Source organism: Artemia franciscana, chromosome 12, assembly GCF_032884065.1.
Source record: "Artemia franciscana chromosome 12, ASM3288406v1, whole genome shotgun sequence".
Taxonomy (NCBI): domain Eukaryota; kingdom Metazoa; phylum Arthropoda; class Branchiopoda; order Anostraca; family Artemiidae; genus Artemia; species Artemia franciscana.
Window position 1 is genome coordinate 19,972,942 of NC_088874.1, and position 23,787 is coordinate 19,996,728.

At 34.4% G+C, this 23,787-nt stretch overlaps 1 protein-coding gene across 3 annotated transcripts in view; it reads right to left on the reverse strand.

Annotated features, from left to right (window-relative positions):
* Window positions 1-23,787, reverse strand: part of LOC136033820 (uncharacterized) — a 45,576-nt gene that overhangs the window by 15,454 nt on the left and 6,335 nt on the right. For all 3 annotated transcript variants that reach the window (XM_065714747.1, XM_065714746.1, XM_065714745.1), the window contains exons 2-3: window positions 21,485-21,617; window positions 3,729-3,943 (exon numbers count right to left, since the gene is read on the reverse strand). In XM_065714747.1, the coding sequence (XP_065570819.1) occupies window positions 3,729-3,917 (189 nt within the window). In that variant the 5' untranslated portion in view covers window positions 3,918-3,943; window positions 21,485-21,617. The remainder of the gene's footprint in view (window positions 1-3,728; window positions 3,944-21,484; window positions 21,618-23,787) is intronic.

Sequence of the window (23,787 nt, forward strand, 5' to 3'; positions counted from 1 at the left end):
AAAAAGGAGCACAAGAACACAATTATCCACTCTCCACTCTATTCGTTTTTTACTACGCGTAATACTAGAGCGTTGTCACTGAAAAGTGTTATATGCCTAAAATATACATGCTTCCTGAATATCCATTTTAAAAGTTTACTATTTGCAAAAATAGTTTTTTATTCATTTAATAGTAATTTTCTATTTAATTGTCTAGAATAATAAAGATTATATATAATTTTTTTCCAGCAATAAGCTTAATAGTTATGATTTACAACTGCAGTGAATAATTTGAACTAATACTAGAGAAGGATATTGTCTTGGGTATGTGACTCCCCTCATTTGCTCCCTGCTTAACATTACATTTTTTAGAAATTTCTTTTATAATAAAAATCAAACAAGTTTTTTCAACTGAAACATAAAACGAACAGAAATTATTGCGTATATGAGGGGGATCGCGCCCTCGTCAAAACCTCGGTCTATACGCTAAAGTTCAACTTAGTTCTAACTATTTAAGAATAACTGCTGAATTATAAAGGCCGTTAAATTAGAATTAATAATTTATTTGAAAGTAATAAAAACAAACGTCAGTGCAAAGAATGAGGTAATGACAAGGGGGCAAACCCCTCATATACGCAATAATTTCAGTTCATTTTAATTTTCAATAGAAAAACTTTTTTTTTTCAATTTAATTTCTGATAGTTTTTCAAGTAATGCTTGGAAATCCAGCTCCCCTTTTATGAAAAATTCCCTTCACCCATGACAGTTTTCTCCACGGAAAGATTGTCCCACTTAACAACCTCCCCACACCAGAAAAAAATCGCCTCTGAAAACGTATGTATACTTCCCAGTAACCAATACTGTATGTAAATAATGGGCAAAGTTCATAACTTGTAGTCCTTCCCCCAGGGACTGAGGGGTTAAGCCATCCTCAAAGACATAGTTATCAGATTTTTCGACTATGCTGAACAAAATGCCCTCCTCAAAATTTTGACCGGATGATTTCGGGAAAAACTGAGCGTGGGAGGGGGCCTAGTTGCCCTTCAATTTTTGTTCACTTAAAAGGACATAAGAACTTTTAATTTCCTTTTGAATGAGCCCCCTCCTGATGCTTTAGGACCACTGGGTCGATAAGATCACCCCTGGAAATAAAAAAAAACAAACAAATAAACATGTATCAGTGATCTTTCTTCTGGAAGAAAAGTGCAAAATTCCACATTTTTTCAGATAGGAGCATTAAACCTCTACGGTGGAATTCTTAGATAAGCTGAATCTGATGGTGTGATTTTCATTAAAGTTCTATGACAATTAGTCATCTTTAGGCATTAGAATCCAATTATTTTTATATATATATTAAATAAAATAAAACAAGTTTTTTTTAACTGAAAGTAAGGAGCGACATTAAAACTTAAAACGAACAGCAATTACTTCGTATATGAAAGGGGCTACTTCCTCACCAACGCCCCGCTCTTTTCGCTAAAGTTTGACTCTTCCTCTCAACTCTTCTTTTTAAAACATTAAAAAACTTTAGCGTACGTTATTTGTCATTGCTCCCACCCGAAAATATATGCATGCATCCCAATAACAAATACTATGCCTAAACAATGGACAAATTTTATAGCTTAACGACCTTTTGCCTGGGGCTTTGACGGGTTCGTATTATATCCAAAGGTATAGTTATTGGGCCGTTCAGCTACTATGAACAAAATGGTTGTCTTGAAATTTCGATCAGACTATTTTGGGAAAAAAGGGGCGAATGAGGGGCCTTATTGCCCTCCCATTGTTTGCTCACTTTCAAAGGGTACTATAACTTTTAGTGTCCGTTCGAATGAGCACTTAAAAAAACAAATAATTAAACACCCGTGTTGGTTCAATCTTCTGGCAAAAAATACAAAATTCCACATTTTTGCAGATATGAGCTGGAAACCTATACAGTAGGATTCTCTGATAAGGTGATTGATCTGATCTGATGGTATGAAAATCACCTGAATTTTAGGGGTTGGTTCCTTCTTTTTTTTAAAATCAGGAAACTTTTCTTAGGCTCGCAACCTTTAATGGATAAAGCTACATTTAATTAAACTATATGTTAGATATCAACATAAAAATCCAATTCTTTTGAAATGTCTATTGGTATCAAAGTTCTGTTTTTTTTAGAGTTTTGGTTACTATTGAACTGGGTCGTTTCATACTTACAGTTCAGTATTACGAACCTTTGGATATAACACGAACCCGTCAAAGCCACAGGCAAAAGGTCGTTAAGCTATAAAATGTGTCCATTGTTTAGGCATAGTATTTGTTATTTGGATGCATGCATATATTTTCGGGTGGGAGCAATGACAAATTTTCTACTATTTTAGGGGAAAACTCGTTAGGGGAAATTATACACTGCTGGAATTTGCCAGAATTCTTATACACAATTCTTTTATATGTCTTGCTTTTTCTTTTCCGTTTCAATTTTACGCACGGAGATGTTCAAAGTAATTGTCTGGCGTAAATTTTCACAGGGATTGAATTGTCAAGAGGATATTTTCATAGGGAGGGGGTTTTTCCGTGCACATGGGGCCAGATTTCCTGGAATTATTTCAAAAACAGTCATAAATTAAGAGCAACATTTAAATTGAAAGTAAGAAGTAACATTAAAACTTAAAACAAACAAAAATTATTATATATATGCAGGGGGTTCCTCCTCAACATCTCATTCTTTACACTAAAGTTTGAATTTTTCCCAACTCTTTAAAAATTACTTCTGAAACACAAGAGCCATTCAATTAGAGAAATAAGGCGCTTTTTTGAAAGTACTACAATGTTTAGCGAAAAGATTGAGGTGTTGAGGAGGGGGTACACCAACCACAAGACATGGAGGGATAGAAGAAGCTAGAAAAGAATATTATAGGACAGAACTGATCACTTGCCAAGTCTTTCGAGCTTCCTTCCCACAATCCAAGAACCTTTTGGAATAATACAGGACTTGGGCCTTCCGGCACAAGGAGTAGAAAAGATTCCTGTAGAGTTTGAATTGCTGAAGACGTGCAGAATCAAAGATGGCTTTGCTCACTTAGAATTTTTCCAAAGGGAGTTTTTTCTACTCCAACTCTTTAAAGACCAAGGGTCATCCATGGGGTAAGAAGAATAGATCTTTTTGATCTTGAAGTAGAGGGGGACAGAGCGCACACGTCAAAAATAGACTCTTTCACTGACTCATAAAAGGAATCAAACTTTGAACCAGAACCATTGTTCTAACCAAATTTCCCATGTCTTTTCAGCTAAATGGGATCTGAGGCGGATCAATTCAATCAGACCAAACCTAAAAGAAGCTGAAGCAGATGCTGGAGTACTCCTACACAACGTTTTTTCATTGCTAAAGCTGGAGAGTACAGGAAAATAGTCTGAATTATCACTCACTATAACAGGGTTGCAAACCAAATTAAGAGATTGGATGCAAACCAAAAAATATTATTAATTAAAGACGCTGAAGTATCAGTTAACGTGTCGGAATTTCTCAAGGAACCTTTTCGGGACCACTCTTATTTCTAGTTATGATTACCGATATTGATCAGTAATTCCTCTAAAGGTGAATGTATGTAGATAAGTTGTGATTAAGGTCAATTACTGCTCTCTAGCAGTATTTTGGCATTGTCCCGGCTCGGTGTCATCTCAGCGTATCAATTCTTTAAAGTAAAGTAATACTTTCAGGAAAAAGAGTTAAAGGAGATTTTAATATAGATAAATAAATAGCCAAAAATACTTACCCGGTAGTCTATACAGCTATCGCATCCACACCAAGGCGTACCCAATCCGCACCAGCCATAGGAGGAACAGCATGGGGCGCTGCCGGCAGGATTACATTGTGCAATCACAGTAGGATCATCAATTAGGTAAAAGTAAATGATTTTCTCATCCCTTTTGTCACTTCCACAGCGCTCGTCGTCTCTCCACATCTTTGAGGGACTTAGAGCGAAGCTATCTAAAAAGTAAAAAGAAAAACAATGGCGCTAAGAAAACGTGCTTGGCCTATTCACCATCTCCACGTGGCAAAAGATTAAAGGGTTTCTTAGCGTTTAATCTGATAAAAACACTTTAATTTTGTAAGCAAAGTTTTTTCAACTGAAAATAAAGAGTAGCATTAAAACTAGCAACGAACAAAATCATTTCGTATAAGAGATGGGCTGCCCCCATCTTTATCCCTCAATCATTACAGTAAAGTCTTTTGTGCTTGAAATAAGGTTCTCATTCCAATTCAAAGGATTTTGCGTTTCAGGATTCGTTCTTAAAACTTTTTAGAAAGCTAAACTTTAGCAGAAAGAGCGAGGTGTAGAGACAAATAAAGCCTCTTTTACTGTACACATTATTTTCTGTTTTGATAACCATTTGATAACCATATTTATAGTTATCCTAATTCTGTTTTTTAGAATATCGAATAACATTTGGCAGTCTTTCTTTAGTTACATTTCGTAACTGTTCTTTGCAATAAAAGAACAAACAATACGATTTTGGAAAAAACATGGTTCTAATATAAATATTTTAGGTATTCGTCACCTAGTTTCCATTTAAAACCTTTGAGGTCCAAAATGTTTTCATTTAAATTTCGTTCTTATAAGTACCATATTTCATAAACATTCTGAAATGATAAAAGGAAACTTGAGTAATAGCACATTTAATCACTGTTACTGACCGTAAAATTTTAGCAACGGAATTAAAATGAACAATTTTTTCCAAATAGAAGAGAATGAAATTTGGGTAATATCGGGGCAAGCGTAATCTATAAATTTGAGAAGAATAATCTTATCTTGTCCTTACTCCGTGACTGAGGAAGGAGTTTGTCGGTATTTTAATGATAGAAATGATTCTAAGAGTTAACTCCTCCCCAAAAAATAATCCCCAGAAAACAGGCTCCGCTGAAAATACCCCCCACCCCTCTCTACAAAAAACAACAACAAACTGTTAAAGAAACTTTAAAACGTTTCAAAACTGTCCAATTATTTTCTAATTGCTAATGCTTTACGGGAAAGCAGTTATTTCGGGTTTAAGCAGTTATTATGACAGTAAAAAGTAACAATAAACCCCAAAATGATCAGAATTTATTCCATAGAAGAGGGGAGCTGCCCTTTCTCCATCCACCCCATCTCCTCATGGTTGCAGAAACTTTGGAGGGTGCTTATTACATCAAAAACCAAGAGTTCAAGCCGTTTTTTATAAGTTAAAAGGGATTGTAGACGAACCAATCTTTTCATTAAACAGGTGATATGAGTGAGTGTGGTAATTACAGAGGCATTAGCTTGGTTTCTGTAGGGAGCAAACTATTAAGTATGATGACACTTTATGCTTGAGGAACGGTTGAAGGTATTAAGTTGAAACTTTCATCGTGTATTATGGGGACGTTAAAAACAACCCAAAGATGTTATTTGCAAACTGCTACTAATGCTACTACTGCTAATACAACTATTGTTACTATACAAATTACTCAAGGATGACTGTGTTTATTAATCTTAACTTTCGGGAAATACCTTTATGATAATTGTTACCATACAAGCTAAGGGTATTAAGGTGAAGCTTTAGAGGGATATTTATGCTGATGTTGAACTTGCTGAACAAAATAAAAGCAAACTATATCATGTAGATTGTCAAAAGGGTTGCAAAACAATATCACTGTAACAGCTTACATTATAAAGTTAGACCTTTCTGGGTAAGTTGTGGCGAAATTTGAAATAGCCAGAAGACACTATTTGTATACTTTTAATAATGTCTCTACGTTTACTGTAACTAATGCAATTAAAAACATTAAAATGAAACTTTTAGGGAACGTTTAGGGGAAGTTTCAGTTGAACGAAAAAAATTATATGCATGCAAGTATTAAAAGGGCATATAAGCAATATCATAGGCAGAACTGCTCTATCATAGCTAGTAATATCATTGATATTTTATAGGAGCTAATTGGATCAGAAATTAAAAGTTCTAGTGCACATTTTAAGAGTCAAAAGTTATTGGAGGACAAACAGCTCTCCTGTTTAGCCCATAATTTTCCAAACACTTTCAATCAAAATTTTAAGACAGGCATTTTGTTCAACTTGACTGAACAGTCTATTATACATACATCTCTAGGGTTATTGGGTAGGTCGACTCCCTAAAAATTTACCCATTATGCTTAAAAACTAAATATGATTTTAAAATTAAATCAAAACCCACAGTTTTTATGCTAGTTGCCAATAAGACATCTCAGCAATATCCCAAGAACGACTGAGGGCATTAAGTTAAATTTTTTGGAGCTACTTCTATTACTACTTTTGCTCATTAAATTTGATTAAATCAAAAGAGTGTAACTGTAGGGTTGTCAAAGAGCATAGATAGAATTTTTAGGGGATGCTATTAAATTTTATTTTCAGATCAACTAGAAGAGGTACAAAACTAACTTAAGGGTGAATGCTGTTAAAAAATTTTGAAAAAGTTTTGTGGTAGATAAAAGCTAAAAATGTGACACGTTTTTTTGTACAATGCTTTGTTCTTAGAATTTGGTAATTCAAACAGTTCGTGGTAATAAACTTTAAGTAAGCAGTGGCGTGGGCTAGCAGTAACCGAAACTCGAAAGATAAAAGATCAAATGGTAAGCTTTAATCAAGTTTAATGTTAACGAACAAAAGCTTCAAGCCTGAGAAAAGTTGCCGGGTATTTTAAAAAGCAAAATAATACCCCTCAAGGGGGCAGTGGCATGAAAATTAGACCGTCAAATTTGGCATATCAGAGAGCGCTATTGTAGAGGTTTCAGTCTTACATCTACGAAAATGTGAAATTTTGCATTTTTTTTCAAGGAGGAAGGTCACGGATATGTGTTTTTTTCAGGGTTTATAGTATCGAACATAAGCCCTCCCCCCACTTAACGTTAAAAAGTCCCCCTGAAAACATCTGTACAATTCTCAATAACCTTTACTATATGTAAACAATGGTCAAAGTTCGTAACTTGCAGTCCCTCCCCCGGGGACTGTAGGGAATTAAGTCGTTTCAAAAGACATAATTATTATGTTTTCGAACTATGCTGAACAAAATGACTATTTTAAAACTTTTATCCAGTGACATTGGGAATAAAATGAGCGTGAGAAAGGGCCTTTGTGCCCTCCAATTGTTCTTGTCACTTAAAAAGGGCACTAGAACTTATAATTTACGTTAAAATGAGCCCTCTCGCGACATTCTAGGACCACTGGGTCGATACGATCATCTCTGGGAAAAAAATTAATAAACACGCATCCGTGATCTGTCTTCAGGCAAACAAAATGCCAAATTCCACGTTTTTGTAGACAGGAGGTTGAAACTTCTATGGTAAGGTTCTTTGATACGGTCAATCTGATGGTGTGATTTTCGTTAATATTCTATGACTTTTAGGGGCTGTTTCCCCCTATTTTATAAAATAAGGTAAATTTTGATAGGCTCGTAACCTTTGATGGGAACAAAACTTTAGGAAACCTATATATTTAGAATCAGCATTAAAATGGGACTAAATTTGAACAAACCAATATATTTAGAATCAGCATAAAAAAGCGATTCTTTTAATGTAACTATTGGTATCAAAATTCCATTTTTTAGAGTCTTGGTTACTATTGAGCCGAGTTGCTCCTTACTGCACTTCGTTACCACGAACTGTTTGACAAAAAAAATGTATAACAAAGGAAGCAAATATGATAGTTTGATTAATGGAAACATTCTGCATATTACAAAGTAGCTTAAGAATTTTATTAAATAATTATTTTAACAGAATAACCAGATAGCAAAGAAACACAATTACCCCTAGAATTATATTTTCCTCTTGAATCCAAATATGGCATTCACTTCCGTTGTAAATTCAATTTTAACATAATCTATCTTTTCTAACCTTACCCAAATATAGGCTCTAGCCTATATTATATATTTCCTATTTATTTATTGATTCTCAATTTTGCCAGAGTCAATTTCTATGGTTAAACCTGTTTTAACAAGATTTACACTAACACAGTTTATATGCCATATCTAAAATAAGAGAAAATAGTATTATATTTGAGGGTCTGTAAAGAGCTTAAAATTGAATTTTTAATGCTAACAAATATCATATTGAATTTAGGAGGAAATTCTGTTTCTAGAGGCCTGAGCGTATGTGTCTGCCTTTGACTAAACCTTTTAGTTGAAACTTGAAGTTTCTGATCACTTTAACTATAAAGTCAAAATTTTCGAACTTCACGATCTCCACTTTTTTTAGCTTATTCCCTCCTCTCCCTGTAAAAAAGGATACGTGTATTTCCACGGTGAGTAAAAACCTTTATTTTTAATGATCCTTAAGCTCGATAGATTCGCAGGTTAAGATTCCAAGAATAATCTGTTCATGTTTTTATTGGACGACTCAATTTAATGCTTAAAACAGTTGTTCCTGTTACTGTTATCAAACGTGTTTTTGTTTAAAAGCTGCAAGAAGCTGTTGCTTTGGGTGTCTTAGATAAAAAAGTATTGTATTTCTTATGAGAAAGAAAATTTTACTTTTAAGTATCATAAAAATCATACTTGATGCTGCTTAATAAATCCACAAGGTCAAGTATCTTTTTTACCGCAGTTATAATTCACCTGTGAGGGCTTCAAATATTTAAATATACCTACGCAGAAGGTCGTATCAAAACAAAAACAAAACCAGGTTTTTTGTCTTTTTTGTGCCAATTTTCAGCTATTTTTATGGCCTTTTTCAGGGTCCTTTTTCCATCAAAAATAATTTTGAAACAACACTAGAGAGATTATAGAAAATTGCGTTTTTCAGATATGAATCGACGTAAAATGATTTCAAGGTGGGGGGCAAATGTTTTTATTTTGTTGTTCTTGACATTTCTAGGTTTGTGTTTCATGTACAAGTTCAAATATTACTTTTCTGCCGTCCTACCTTTTTGATGTTTTAACGTGAGACAATATTTTTGCATTCATTTAATAGCAGAAATTTAGTTTTTTTCCATCTACCGAATCGGTTATTTGAAATTTGTTTTTATTTCGTTTTAGATTCAACAATACCTGAAAAAGACTACAAATTATGTGAGAATAGAAAAAAAAAATCCTACTTTCCATGCAAACTTAGATCGTTTTCTAAGATTAAGTCTAAGTAAAATCGTAATTCTGGCTCAAAGTGTCTATTTATCTGGAACTAGTAAGTCTTATAAAATATAAGTGTTTTTTCCTACCATTGCAAGTTACAGACGTAGGCTTGCAGCAAAATTGCATATTCTAAGAAGAACATCAGCCCTTAAATATTTGAACTGTTGAACTGTTGAACTGTCCCAAATGTATTCCCCATTTACAACAAGAGCTCCATACTTGTGTAAGAAACTAATAAAAGGGGACTTTGATTTAGATAATGATATCTGAATATGGCACTTAAGCGGTATAGTGACCACAACCAAGAAGTGAAGTTAGGTTAATCCTAATGAAATATACCAAAATATGATAAAATATAATATTTTAGTAGAATGGTTGTGTAAAATACAACAGAGGAATAGGGAAAGCACGCCGCCCAGAACAAACTATGTTAAATACCAAACCTAACCACGTCTATATATCAAATATAACCACGTCTATATAACCACGTCTATGTATAGAAAAGCGGCGAGAAGATTAACTATAAGCTGTGACTATAACTAAAATACTATTTGACGAAAATTTTCTTAAACTAAATTTTAGCGATACGAGACGAGTGTGACAGCGAAACATCCTCCCAAAACCTCATTTACGATAAATTAAATCATTGATTAATAAAGCTGATCGCCACAATACTTTTGCCAACAAGAATTCGCACGACATAAGTCACGAAGGTATTTTTCGTTAGTCAGTTTTATAGTTTCGTCTTCTTTTAACAGAAAGTGACGCTAAATGCTATTTGACAAGAATTCTCTTACCAAAAGACGGTCAGAAATGGATACAGAAATGGAAGGGTCACTTTTAGTGCTTTTTTGACAATATTTAACTCTGGGTGACCTCGCGCCACTATTGGGTAAAAAAGGCAGCTTTTTGAAAAATGGACACTTTTCGGCATTTTTTCAAAATCAGTACCATACTTTTTTATTTTCAGTATTTTTTAACTGCGACTGCTTTGTGCTTTACGTTTTCTGCTTCGTTTTCGGGTTAGGTATTTTTTCCCGTATCCACACTACTTTCTTTTCAAAACCACGACAAACATGTGGTTTCCGAGTGGTTTCTTGTTTGAAATTAAATATATAAAAAACAAGTTTTTTTTTAACTGAAAGTAAGAAGCAACATTAAAACTTAAAACGAATAGAAATTACTTCGTATACGAAAGGGGCTGCTTCCTCATCAACGCCCCGCTCTTTACGCAAAAGTTTGACTCTTTCTCTCAACTCTCCTTTTTAAAACAGTAAAAAACTTTAGCGTAAAGAGCAAATTTATCTGGATGAAGCAGCAAATTTATCTGGATGAAGCAGTTGATGAAGAAGCAACCCCTTTCAAATACGAAGTAATTTCTGTTCGTTTTAAGTTTTAATGTCGCTTCTTACTTTCGGTTAAAAAAAACTAGTTTTTTTCTCTAAAAAGAATTCAAAACCATTTTTCGGGTTCCTTCGAAATTTTGGTTGTATTAGTTAGTCTTCTTCCGAAAACTCCGTAAAACCCTATCTTTATTATGGAGTTTTCCGACAATTGAGCTGGCTTAGCCTTTTTTTCGACGACAGTAACTTTTCATTTTCTGAATTATTTGTGCCGCGTTTGCGGTGTTTCAGGAAGGTGAAGAAAAGTTTTAGTACAAATATAAATGAATGAAAAAATGTGTTGTTTTCTGCCAAAATGTCTACTCTGAAACGGCGGGAAAACGGAAACGGCGATAAAACCCTTCTTCACTATGAGCCGCCTCAGCTGTCTCTGCCGGAAAACGCCATAATGATGACAGTGCTTACAAGTTTCGCGCCAAAGATCACCTCTTGCCAGAGAAATTTCTAGTGGGTTAGAGTGTTCAAGGCACGGCTAATGTATGACGCATGTGGACCTAAACTGTATTTACCAAAAGCCGAATGTCTTAATTCGGGAAATCAACCAACTTCCAAAAATGATAAAGCAGCAGCAAACCAGATCAGGATCAGATAGGCCTAACCTCTGCATACTTATGTAGGCTATAAGTCATAAAACACCTTAAGCTTCTACTTAACAGCTGTTAGTTATATACCTACTTAGTTTTTTTCAAACAGTTCGTGATAACGAACTGTAGTAAGGAGCGATCCGGCTCAATAGTAACCAAAACTCCAAAAAATGGAATTTTGATACGAATAGCTACTTCAATAGAATCACATTTTAATGCTGATTTTAAATATAAGTTTTTTTATCAAGTCTAGTCTTACCCATCAAAAGTTACGAGCCTGAGGAAATTTGCCTTATTTTAGAAAATAGGGGGAAACGCCCCCTAAACGTCATAGAATCTTAACAAAAATCACACCATCAGATTCAGCGTATAAGAGAACACTATTGTAGAAGTTTCAATCTCTTATCTACAAAAATGTGGAATTTTGATCCTAGAATGTTGCAAGAGGGCTCATTCTAACGGAAATAAAAATTTCTAGTGCCCTTTTTAAATGACCTCTTTAAGTGAATTCTTTGCGTTTTAGGATATTTGAGGTTTTACATGTGATTTTCCTTATTTGAAGTCTCAAAAAGTTTTGGCATCCCTGGATTAATAGTAAGTCGATGTTTCGGTTACTTACTATTAATAGTAAGTGTTTAAGTTTCGGTTACTATTGAGCCGGGTCGCTCCTTACTACAGTTCGTTACCACGAAGTTTCTGCTGTGTTAATCATTACCCAGTAACTGCAATAGTTCACGGGGCCATGACACGGCAAGTCCAGTGATTGCTTTTGTAGAATCAGTGTTTTTCCCACTTCTAGAAGAAGTGGGAAAATACGATAATTCGTTTGTTTCTATACGATAATTCGTATAGAAAATAGGTGTGCTCCTAATGTCAGACTCGGAAATTTCCGTCTTTCTCATCATCTGAAACCATAGAGTGTTCTTAATAGCTTGGAAAATTATTTTGATTTATTTACTGATAAGTGGTGTAAGAAAGAGAATAAAAATAAAGAGAATTTTCAAAGTTGGAAGAATTTAATTATTAGTAGAATACGAAATAAAATGTATTCTAACTTAAAAAATAATAACACTAAATCATTATTTCATAATGATTTTTTATATAAAACAAGCAATTGCTAATCTACAGAATGAATTTGTAATTGTGCCGGTGGATAAAGCTAATAATAATTTTGCCATAATTTGTCAGAAGCTGTATTGTGATGTTTTAAAAAGGGATTTATGCACAACTAATGTTTACGAAAAGGTAAATTTAGAGGATGAGAATTTAATTGAAAAGACTGAAGAAATACTTTTTAAAAATTTTTATATGAAAATAAATGACAATGATAAAAAGTTCCCTTTCCTATATTGGACTGTAAAATTTCATAAGAATCCCCCTAAACCAGGGTTTATTGCTGGAGCAGCTAAATTTCCAACCCGCATTGCTGCTACTGACCTCTCTTTAATTTTAAAGGAAATTATAAATAAACTTAAAACCTATTGTTCTGGTATTAAAAAAATTTCGAATTTTAATCCATATTTGAGTGTTAATAATTTACTGCAGGTGATAGATTCTTTAACAATGGTTTCAGCTAAAAGAATTGAGTCTTTCGAATTTGCGACAATGTATACTAATTTATCACTTAATGTAGTGTTAGATAATTTAAAAACGGTTATCAAGAAATCTTTCCTCTTATCTAATAAGAGGTTCCTAAAAATAGACACTTATAATAAAAAAAGCTATATGGACAAATTACTTTAAGACTACAGTTAACTTGAGATGTTACAGCTTGGATATGATTTTTGATTTATTAGAATTTGTTTTATATAATACTTATATAAGATTTAATGGTAATTTGTACAAGAAAATTGTGGGAATTCCCATGGGGGGGAATGCCAGCTCATTTATAGCTGACTTGTTTTTAAGTCAACTAGACTATAAATATATGATGGATAAGAATAATCCAAATAATTTAAAACATGTTTTGTCAAATAATAAAAGATATTTAGATGATATTTTGGTCTGAAATTGTAAGGATTTTATTGATAATTCTAAAAACATATATCCATCAGAGCTTATTCTTGAACCTAGTCATGGCGCTGGTCTTGAAGATCATTTCTTAGATTTAAATATTAATATTTCTGATAATAATAAATTAAGTTTTAAAATGTATAATAAAACGGATGATGTCGATTTTGAAGTGATCAATTTCCCATTCCCTGAAAGTAATAGACACTCAAATATCACATATTCGGCGTTTTTCTCACAGTTACTTCGATATGCAAGGATCTGTAGTAATTATATTGATTTTAAAAACAGATGTAAAATCTTGAGCAGAAAATTGATATTAAGAGGTTTTTCTGCATATAAATTAACTTGGCAATTTAAAAAATTTAGTTTTCATTATAACAAACTTTTAAATAAATACCAAAAGAATTATCTGGAAATACTTAGGGAAATTTTTGGTTAATTTGGTAGGTTCGCGAAAAGTTAATGTAGCGCCATCTATTTTGTGAATTGTTTATCTAAATGAGCGAATTTTTCAAAAATAGCTACATGGTACTGGTGAAATCTGTAATTTTTTTAGTTCATTCAGGTTTTTCGCAAAGAGTTAGTATTTGTGATTTGGTAAAATTTATCACATTTAGTTTACCTACTGCTGCTAAACAGAGGAATATATTAACAGGATGAGCTTGTTTTGGTGTTACTTGGTTGTTCTACATTTACTGGTTTTTTTTTTTGTTTTTTTTTCATAGGCATATATTTTGGGGGTGATACCTGACACGGGGATACCATGGGTATTCTGTGGGAGGCACAACACTTGACTGGGTAGAGAATTTAAAGTGCCGAAACCCTATAGGCAAGTGTATTCTCCTGATGAGCCCTTGTGTTGGGTTATTGCCTCTGAATTATTTGTCTTTATTGTTTTTATTGTTTGGTAAATGACGACTTATGCTTATTGACGACATGACTGCCTGTCCATGGATTATTCTTTATGGTTGATTGTGTATGGCTATGCTGTTTGACCTATGTGATTGTATGAATGAGTAGGGTTAAGGCCTCATTCATGTGCTGGTCTATATTAATCACTAATTTAGGAAATCAGTCTTCCTTTTCTCCTTCTGTCTCCCTTTTTTTCTTTTTCTTTTTTTTTAATGTGTTTGTGCTGTTGCATTGGTGATTTCTCTTTTCGTTATAACTATAATCTAGATCTTAATTTTTTTTAATTAGACGCTGCTACCCTAACCGATTTACTAGGTTGCAGATACCAACCACTACAATAACAATCCATCAGAGGAGAACGACTTGTGAAACGCTATGTTTGTTTAATTGGACCAAAAAGAAGTTTTTTTTAAAGTACCAAATAGGATACACTAAAAATATTTCTACAGCCATGAATTTCCAAAGCATATGTTTTTATTTAGACAGAGGGCGTATTTGTATAGACTTGTGTGGATATACTAGAGCATATGTTAAAGAAAATCTATCGTTCAACTGTCAAACAGTTCGTGGTAACCAACTGTGTGTAAGGAGCGACGCGGTTCAATAGTAACCGAAACTGTAAAAAACAGATTTTTGAAGGTATCAGTAGATATGTAAAAAGAATTGGCTTGTTATGATGATTCTAATTATATGAGATTCATCAAGTTTAGTGTCACCCATTTCAAGCTATAAGCCAGAGAAAATTTGCCTGATTTTAGAAAAAGAAGAACACCCATAAGGAAAATAATATCATCAGATTCAGCGTATCTGAGAACCCTATTGTAGCAGTTTCAATCTCCTATCCGCAAAAAAGTCAAAATTTGTATTTTGCCCGAAGAAAGATCACGGATGTGTGTTCACTTATTTGAGAATATCTGGAGAGGCCTTATTTGAACGGAATTAAAGTTCTAGTGCCCTTTTTAAGTGACCAAAATTATTGGATGGCAAACTAGCCCCCCTTCTACTGCCCATTTTTCCTCAAAGTCACTCAATCAAAATTTTGAGACAACCATTTTGTGTAGCATAGTTGAAAGGGCCGATGAAAATGGAAGATAAAGCAAATGGCTTTGGCATTAAATTCACAGTGGGTGAAAATCAACAGCCTGGACCATCAAATGAGACAAGACCCAAAAAACAAAACTTACAAGTAATAAAAATGATAATTTGTTGGAAGAAAAAGTACTTTTTGTTGCACAGCCTGAACAATTAACAAATCTACAACCCATACCATCAAGTCAGACTAGACCAGTAAAGCCAGCTAAACCAAAGGGCTTTGGCAAATTGTTACAAGTAAAGAAAATCCAAAATGAAGAAGAAAGAAAAATGGGATTAGAAGATATTCGACAGATAGAATCAAAACTTATCAAAATTGAAAATGACAGCTATGAGAAGAAAAATGATGATTCCTGGGAGCAACTTGAACCATCAAACGTGATAAAACCGAGAAAACATCCCATAATTAACAACCTGGACTATCAGATGAAACAAGACCCAAAAAACAAAATTTACTAATGTTAAAAATGATAATTTGTTGGAAGAAAAAGAAGTTTTTGTCCCACCACCTGAACAACTAACAAATCTACAACCCGGACCATCATATAAGACCAGACCAATAAGGGCAGCTAAAGAAAACGGCATTGACAAATTGTCTGAAGTAACAAAATTCAAAATGAAGAAGAAAGATAGATTGTGTAAGAATATAAGCAACCGCAAGAATCAAAACTTGTCAAAATTGGAAATGATAGTTATGAAAATTGGGTTTGATATTTTGAAATGGATAAGGTCATCAATGCTCGCCATGTCTTTGTAAAAAAAAAAGATTTGGAGATCTCAGAGATTTTGAAATTCAGCACTTTTACATTACTTACTTTCTTACGACCTTATATGAATACCATCCAAACCGTTCCAAGTGAAATTTCAGGGAATTCCCCCAAAATTTTTTATTTCACAGAGCTAGTCTAAAATCAAGCCTCCTCCATCAGAGGCACAAGCATAATCAAACAGTTCATGGTAACGAACTGTAGTAAGGAGCGACCCAGTTCAATAGTAACCAAAGCTCTAAAAAATGGAATTTTGATACCAATAGTTGAAACAAAAGAATTGCGCTTCGATGCTGATTTTAAATATATAAGTTTCATCAAGTCTAGTCTTACCCACCAAAAGCAATGAGCCTGAGAACATTTGCCTTATTATATAGATGAACATCTAAAATCAAGCCTCCTCCATCAGAGGCACAAGCATAATCAAACAGTTCATGGTAACGAACTGTAGTAAGGAGCGACCCAGTTCAATAGTAGCCAAAGCTCTAAAGAATAGAATTTTGATACTAATAGTTGAAACAAAAGAATTGCGCTTCAATGCTGATTTGAAATATATAAGTGTCATCAAGTCTAGTCTTACCCGCCAAAAGTAATGAGCCTGAGAACATTTGCCTTATTTTAGAAAATAGGGAGAAACAACCCCTAAAAGACATTGAATATTAGCGAAAATCAAACCATCGGATGCAGCGTCTGAGAAAACCCTAATGTAGAAGTTTCAAGCTCCTATCTACAAAAACGTGGAATTTCGCAATTTCCGCCAGAAGACGGATCATGGATGCGTGTTTTTTTTTTGTTTTGTTTTTTCCAGGGGTGATCGTATCGACTCAGTGGTCCTAGAATGTCAATAGGGTCAAAATGCTCATTCTAACGGAAATTAAAAGTTCTAGTACCCTTTTTAAGCGAACAAAAATTGGAGGGCACCTAGGTGCCCTATATTACGCCCTTATATTGCCCTTATATTACGCATATAAGAGTTCATCGCCTCGTAATACCTCGCTCTTTACGCTAAAGTGTTTTTAGTAATTTCAGCTTTTTATTTTACGAACTTTGTGATTCAGGGGTCATACTTAGGGAAAAGGGACAAAATTTAAGCTTTAGTGTAAAGAGCGAGGTATTGACGAGGGGGTGAACCCCCTCATATACGCAATAAAAATATACGAATATAGAAGTTCGTTACGTAAGTTAATTCGTAAGTTACGTATACTTTTTACGAATGAAAACGTTCATAAGAAATTAAAAGTTCTAGCTACCTTTTTAAGTAATCGAAAAATTGGAGGACAACTAGGCCTCCTCCCCCGCTTTTTTCTCAAAATCTTCCAATTGGGATTTTTATGCTTATGTTAAAGGGGGGCACATTTAACACTGGACGAGATTTCCACAGAGGAGTTTTTTGTGAAGAGGAGGGGAATTTTTCATATAGGATGAGCAAGGTATTATTTGAAAAATAAACAGATATTATTCCATATGGGAAGGGTTCCCCCCTCCTCAATACTTCCTTCTTTATGCTACAATTTGACAATTTATTAGAATTTAAACTTTGTAACTAGAATAGTAACCTTTTTTAAAAGTCCTAACAGATTTAGCATAAAAAGTAAGGTAATGGGGAAGGGGTCACCCTTCATATATTTCAATTTTCTTGTAAGGTGAGCCGAATTCAAACCAGCATTAGTTGAAAAACGTTCAGAAATTAGATAAGAAAAATAACTGAAAGTAAGGAGCGAACTTAAAGCCTAAAACGAACAGAAATCATTCCGAATATGAAAGTGACTATCCTCTCCTCATCGCCTCATCGCCATCTAATGATACATACAAAGGTCAAGCTAGATTGGGTTTTGCTGTGTACCTGTAGTTCATTTGATGACTGAATTTTGTAATCCATAAGGTTTTGATGAAAACCCTAGATATTTTATCAGATCAATGGTTTTACTTTTGACATAGCGTACTTTCTTTCGACAATATATGAATACCAGGCAAACCGTGCCCTATAAAATTTAAGGGAATCCCCCCAAAAGTTAATTCTACAGAGCTAGTCTAAAAACTAAAATGAAAGTCAAAAATGAAAGGTAAGCTCTCATAAAAGACTGTAAATTACTTAAAACAAAAAGCCGAGTATTTAAATTTGTTTTCACAATTAAAATATTTACCTTGTGAGCGTAGTTTAAGTGGTTTGAGCCTACCCTTTCCACAATTCAGCAAGAAAATTTAGATTTAGTTACTTCTTTCGTATTGTTAAGGATGCTGATAATTTATCCTTGAAAAAATTTATAAACTACCACGAAAATACCGAGTTTAGATTCTATACGAAAAAAAAGAAGAAAAAATAATGCTAGACCTAGCGCTGTTTTTTAATTATCAAACATTAAATTATAAAACCGATTTTTTATTCTAAATCAAAATATATTTAATAGAAGTAGTTTACAAAATAATTTTGGAGCTTAGCACACGATCATTAGTTCTATTTTGACGTTGCTTCACAGTAAAATATAGATATATGTGGATCTCTTTAGCATTGTGAAGCAGTGCTAAGGGGGGGGGGCTGGAGATCCCAGCTTAGACATAGTTAATATCAGACTAAAAATGATCCAGCTCTGCTTTCTAGACAGTCTTACAAATCCACACGACTCCTCAAAATCTAACATCAATGCCTGTTCTGACATAAAATTTTAGAATTAATACAAGGATAAGACCTAATAGAAATAAAAAATTAGGTAAAAGCTTGGGAATATTGAAATATTCCCTCACACGCCTACCGATTTCCATCATCCTAGCACGTCCAGAAGCACCGATCTCGCTAAAGCACTGGAAATCCCCCCAACTCACCCGAAGAGAGCGGATCCGTTCCAAATATGTCAATCACATATCTAGAATTTGTGCTTATTCTTCCCATCGAGTCTCATCCCGATCTCTCCACTCTAATCGTTTTCCAAGATTTCCGGTCCCCCTAAACTCCCCCCAATGACACTGAATCCGATCGGGATTTAAAATAAGATATCTGAGTTACGAGGTCCTTCATCACTCCTTCGTAAGTTAAAAATAACTCATTTTTTCTAGTTTTTCAGAATTAACCCTTCCCCCAACTTCCTCAAAGACAGTGCATCTGTTCCGGTTATGTCAATCACGTATCTAGGATTTGTGCTTCTTTTTCCCACCAAGTTTCATCCCGATCTCTCCACTCTAATTGTTTTCCAAGATTTTAGGTTTCCCCCTTCAGCTCCCCTCCAATGTCACCAGATCCTGTCGGGGTTTAGCTCTGAGATATAATATCCTTCTAAATGTCAAATTTTTTAAAGATCCGATTACCCGTTCGTAAGTTAAAAATACCTCATTTTTTCTAATTTTTCCGAGTTAACCGTCCCCCCACTCTCCCCCCCTCCCCCCCAGATGATCGAATCGGGAAAACGACGAATTCTAACATAATCTGGTTTAGTCGCTGATACGCCTGCCAGATTTTATCGTTCTAGTTTATCTGGAAGTGCCTGAACTAGCAAAACCGGGACAGACCGACAGACCGACATAATTTGCGATCGCTATATGTCACTTGGCAAATACCAAGTGCCATAAAAAGCAATTCAGACGACCGTGCTCAACTAAAAATACCCTAATTTTTTTCCCATCACAGACATATAATTGATGGCTGTTTACAGGATGGCTGTAGGTTGTCCAAACACTAAGCGACAAAGGACTTAGATATTTCAAACTTATTTATCCCCCCCCCAATCCCCTCCCTATTTGTAAGTAAACCCACGGGTACACAGACAATTCTCAGGGGAGAGAGACACAAATACTATTCACGACATATATGTGACTTAAAAGGAAAGCTTTACCTGTAACCTCCTCATTTTATCCATCTCTTGATCCAAAAATACTAACTCTTGCTTATATTGGACACTCATTTTCGTTAATTTACTCTCACAATAATCATGATCATCATCATGGCTCTGAATTCGTGTGGAATTAAAAGGCTTTGAATTAAAATAGAATAGTTGTGGGCATCAAGCCATGGCTAATTGTAGAAAAAGCCATGGAATCAATGTAATCAAATCCTCTAGACAATTCAATCTTGGTGATAATTATAATAATAACGTTGTATAATAACCTTGGCAAATTCCTGCAGTGTATTATTTCCTCTCATAAGAAAGACCTTTCCCCTGGGGATTTGGGCGGGGGGTGTCATGTTATACCTAAAGGCATAGTTATTGGGGCTTTCAATAATAATAAAAAAATGGCTATCTAAAAATTTTGGTAGAACAATTGTGGGAAAAAGTGACGGGGGAGGTGGCTTAGTTGCCCTCCTATTTTTTCGGTCACTTAATAAGGGCACTATAACTTTTAATTTCCGTTCAAATAAGCCTACTTCTGATATTCTAGGGCTACTGGCTTGATTCAATTACCCTTTGGGAAAAAACACAAAAAAAAGATGCATGGATGACATGGATGCGTGACCTATCTCCTGGCTAAAAATATAAAATTCTACATTTTTGCAGACAAGAGCTTGAAACCTATGCAGTAGGATTCTCTTACACACTGAATCTGATGGTGTGATTTTCATTAAGATCTCTTGACTTTTAGGGGGGTTTTCCCCATAGTTTCAAAAATCAGGAACATTATCTCAGGTTCGTAACCTTTGATGGGTAAGAATAAACCTAAAGAAATGTATATATTTGAAATCAGCATAAAAGCCAATTCTTATAATATATCTATTGGTATCAGAATCTTTTTTTTAAAACAGTTTCTTAGAGTTTCAGTTACTATTGAGCCGGGTCGCTCCTTATTTACAGTTTGTTACCACGAGCTGTTTGAACCAGAATTTTCTCAGATTTTTCTTTTAGTTGATATTACGTATATGAGGGAGTTGCCTCCTCCTCAATACCTCGCTCATTACGCTAAAATGTTCGTGAATTTGTGAAAAGCATATTGTTCTAATTAAACGGTCCTTGTGTGTCAGGAGTCATTCTTAAATAACTGGAACAAAAAGTCAGACATTAGCGTAAAGAGTAAGGTACTGGGAAGGGGGCAACCCCCTCGTGAACGTAATAATTTACGTAGGTTTTAAGTTTAAATATTGTTCCTTACTTTCAGTTGGAAAAAACTTGTTTTCTTATTTAATACTCACCACAAGTGAAAATATACAATATCTATGGTTTGTTATCATATAAAAATCATAGTACTAAATTTATTTTAAATTTAATTGAACTTTTAAACGGTAAAAACCACCTGCTTTGCAAATAAAAGCAAACCCAAATTTTATGAAAGCGAAAAAAGTAATGATATCAGTTTTCGTTTTTCTTTGAAAATAGTGAGTTTCAATCTAATGAAGTTCCAACTGGAAGTGGTATATTATTTTGAATAAAATTTGGTTCGGTAGGTAAATTTGGTTCGGTAGGTAAACTCTATTCTCACACACTGGCTCCCTTTCAATTATATATTGTGAGGCCACAGGAAATTTCTTCGATATTGGGCCACTATCAAGTTGTCATGGCATCAGTAAGGGAATCAGTTCTTTCCCTGAATCAGATAAGACATGAGAATACAGAACTAGCCAACTAAATACAGCATATATAGTTTGAGAAGAGGAGCTTTAAATCTAAGTTTAACCCAAAAAATATAACATTAGGTCCTTTGAAGTAACTCTGCAAATATTTACCTGTGCTGGAGGGTAGCCTTGTGGTGGAACTGGGCCAGCCTGAGGATATCCTGATAACCAAAAATTGATAGCCACTGGTGGATAGCTTGGATATGCGGCTGCGTATGGCGCCCACTCTGGGCACCTGTCGGGGCTAAAATATGAAAAAGTGAAAAATAACATTAGGTGTACTAAATTTATTTTAAATTTGATTGAACTTTTAAACGGTAAATAATTGACATACTGTATATTTTTATTCTTTGAGCAATACATTTTACATAACTTAAAAGGGAGATTAATACAACTAGAAGAACCAAAACCCAGTGAAAATGAGTGAAAGAGAGACGAAGCGAAAGAGAGAGAGAGAGAGGAAAGAAAGAGAGCGAGCAAAGACAGACAAATCTGCCAAAAACAACGATGTTGTAAAAACCACCCTGCTTTGCAAATAAAAGCAAACCCAAAGTTTATGAAAGCGAAAAAAGTAATGATATCAGTTTTTTCGCCTCTGTGCCATAGCAAGACTCGAAAATAAATCTTTCACAATTAAACAAAAATATAATATTAAGTTTTTCCGAACCGTTGTGACAGAAAAATCCTGAAATACCATTTCGTCAGCCTAAGGAAGTAAATAATAAATCTATATTTAATTAAATCCATTTAGGCGGTATGCGTCAGCAGTAAAATCTAACAGAAACTACACAAAGTAACTGCAATTTCATTTCGAACTTTTTTGGAAAAAGAAACGCTCTTAACAATTAATGACCAATTTATAGCTCAACTAACAAAAGCCAGTTACAAGAAATTACTTTAAAGTGATACATCGTCCCATTCTCAACCAGATCAAGCAGTCCCAACCCCAACCCCAAATCGGCCACTACTTTAAGGGGCCCCCCCCAACCAGATCCATCGCAGCCTATTTTGAGTCATCATCAGTTTTAGTATGCCTCAACAACTAGAAGACCACAAAACTAACTACTCTCTCAAATAATTACTCCCTTTGCTTGAGTAGGCACAAAGAAACGTGAATAACTAATTGCCTGATATGATTTAAAAACGTAGATAATAATATTAATTAGTTTGAGTAAGCCTCAAATGCTACAAGATCACAAAACTAACTTGAATCAAATAATTATTCCCTCGCTTTAGTAGGCACAAAGAAATGTGAATAATTAATTACTTGATATGATTTAGAAACGTAAATAATAATAAAAGGTAGAATATGTGTAAGAAAATGAGATACCAGTCTTTTGTGTTAATTTTGAAGTAACTTTGTACTTTTTTTGTGACAGTATGGCATGACTGGAATGTACTACGTGAACCCAAATTTTACATCTTTTGATATTTATTCGCCACCTTCTTTTTATCTTTCGTTGAATGTCACTATTTATAAGCAATACAAATAATTTTTCAGAATGTTTAATTTCCTAATTAAATAGCAAACACCAAAAACAAGAAGAACAATAGGGAAATTCTCAAGACAGTGGGACTGTCTTTTCACACTGTCTTGAGAAATTCCCTATTGTTCATGTTGTTTTTGGTGTTTGTGATGGAAAGGCAGTGTGGTCTTCGTCGCTATTTAATTAAATAGAGCCAAAAGGAACGCGTGCCTGGGACCAAACAGTTACCAGCTTATTCAAATTCTGATAAAAAAAAACATAAAACAATTTGTTCCATACAAGCCAATCAGATTATCAAATTGTGAAGATTAGAATATCAGACTATGTTCATCATATTGGAACGATCCAGTGTTTATTTCTTTGAGGTTGGCGATCCCCCCCCCATAGGCCCCAGGGCTGAAACGGTGGGAAAACGGAAACGCCAATAAATGTTTTCTTCACTATGAGCCGCCTCAGCTGTATTGGCCGGAAAACGCCATAATGATGACAGGACTTAAAAGTTTTGTGCCAGAGGATCACCTCTTACCGGAGAAATTTCTAGTGGGTTAGAGTGTTCAAGGCACAGCTAATGTATGACGCATGTGGACCTAAACTGTATTAACCAAAAGTCTAATGTCTTAATTTGGGAAATCAACTGAATTAGGCTCACCAACTTCCAAAAATGATAAGAAGCAGCAAACCAGATCAGGATCAGATAGGTCTAACCTCTGAATACTCATGTAGGCCGTAAGTCATAAAACACCTTAAGCTTCTACTTAACAGCTGTTAGTTATATACCTACTTAGTTTTTTTCAAACAGTTCGTGGTTACGAACTGTAGTAAGGAGCGACCCAGCTCAATAGTAACCAAAATTCCAAAAAATGGAATTTTGATAGCAATAACTACATCAAAAGAATCGCATTTTAATGCTGATTTTAAATATACAAG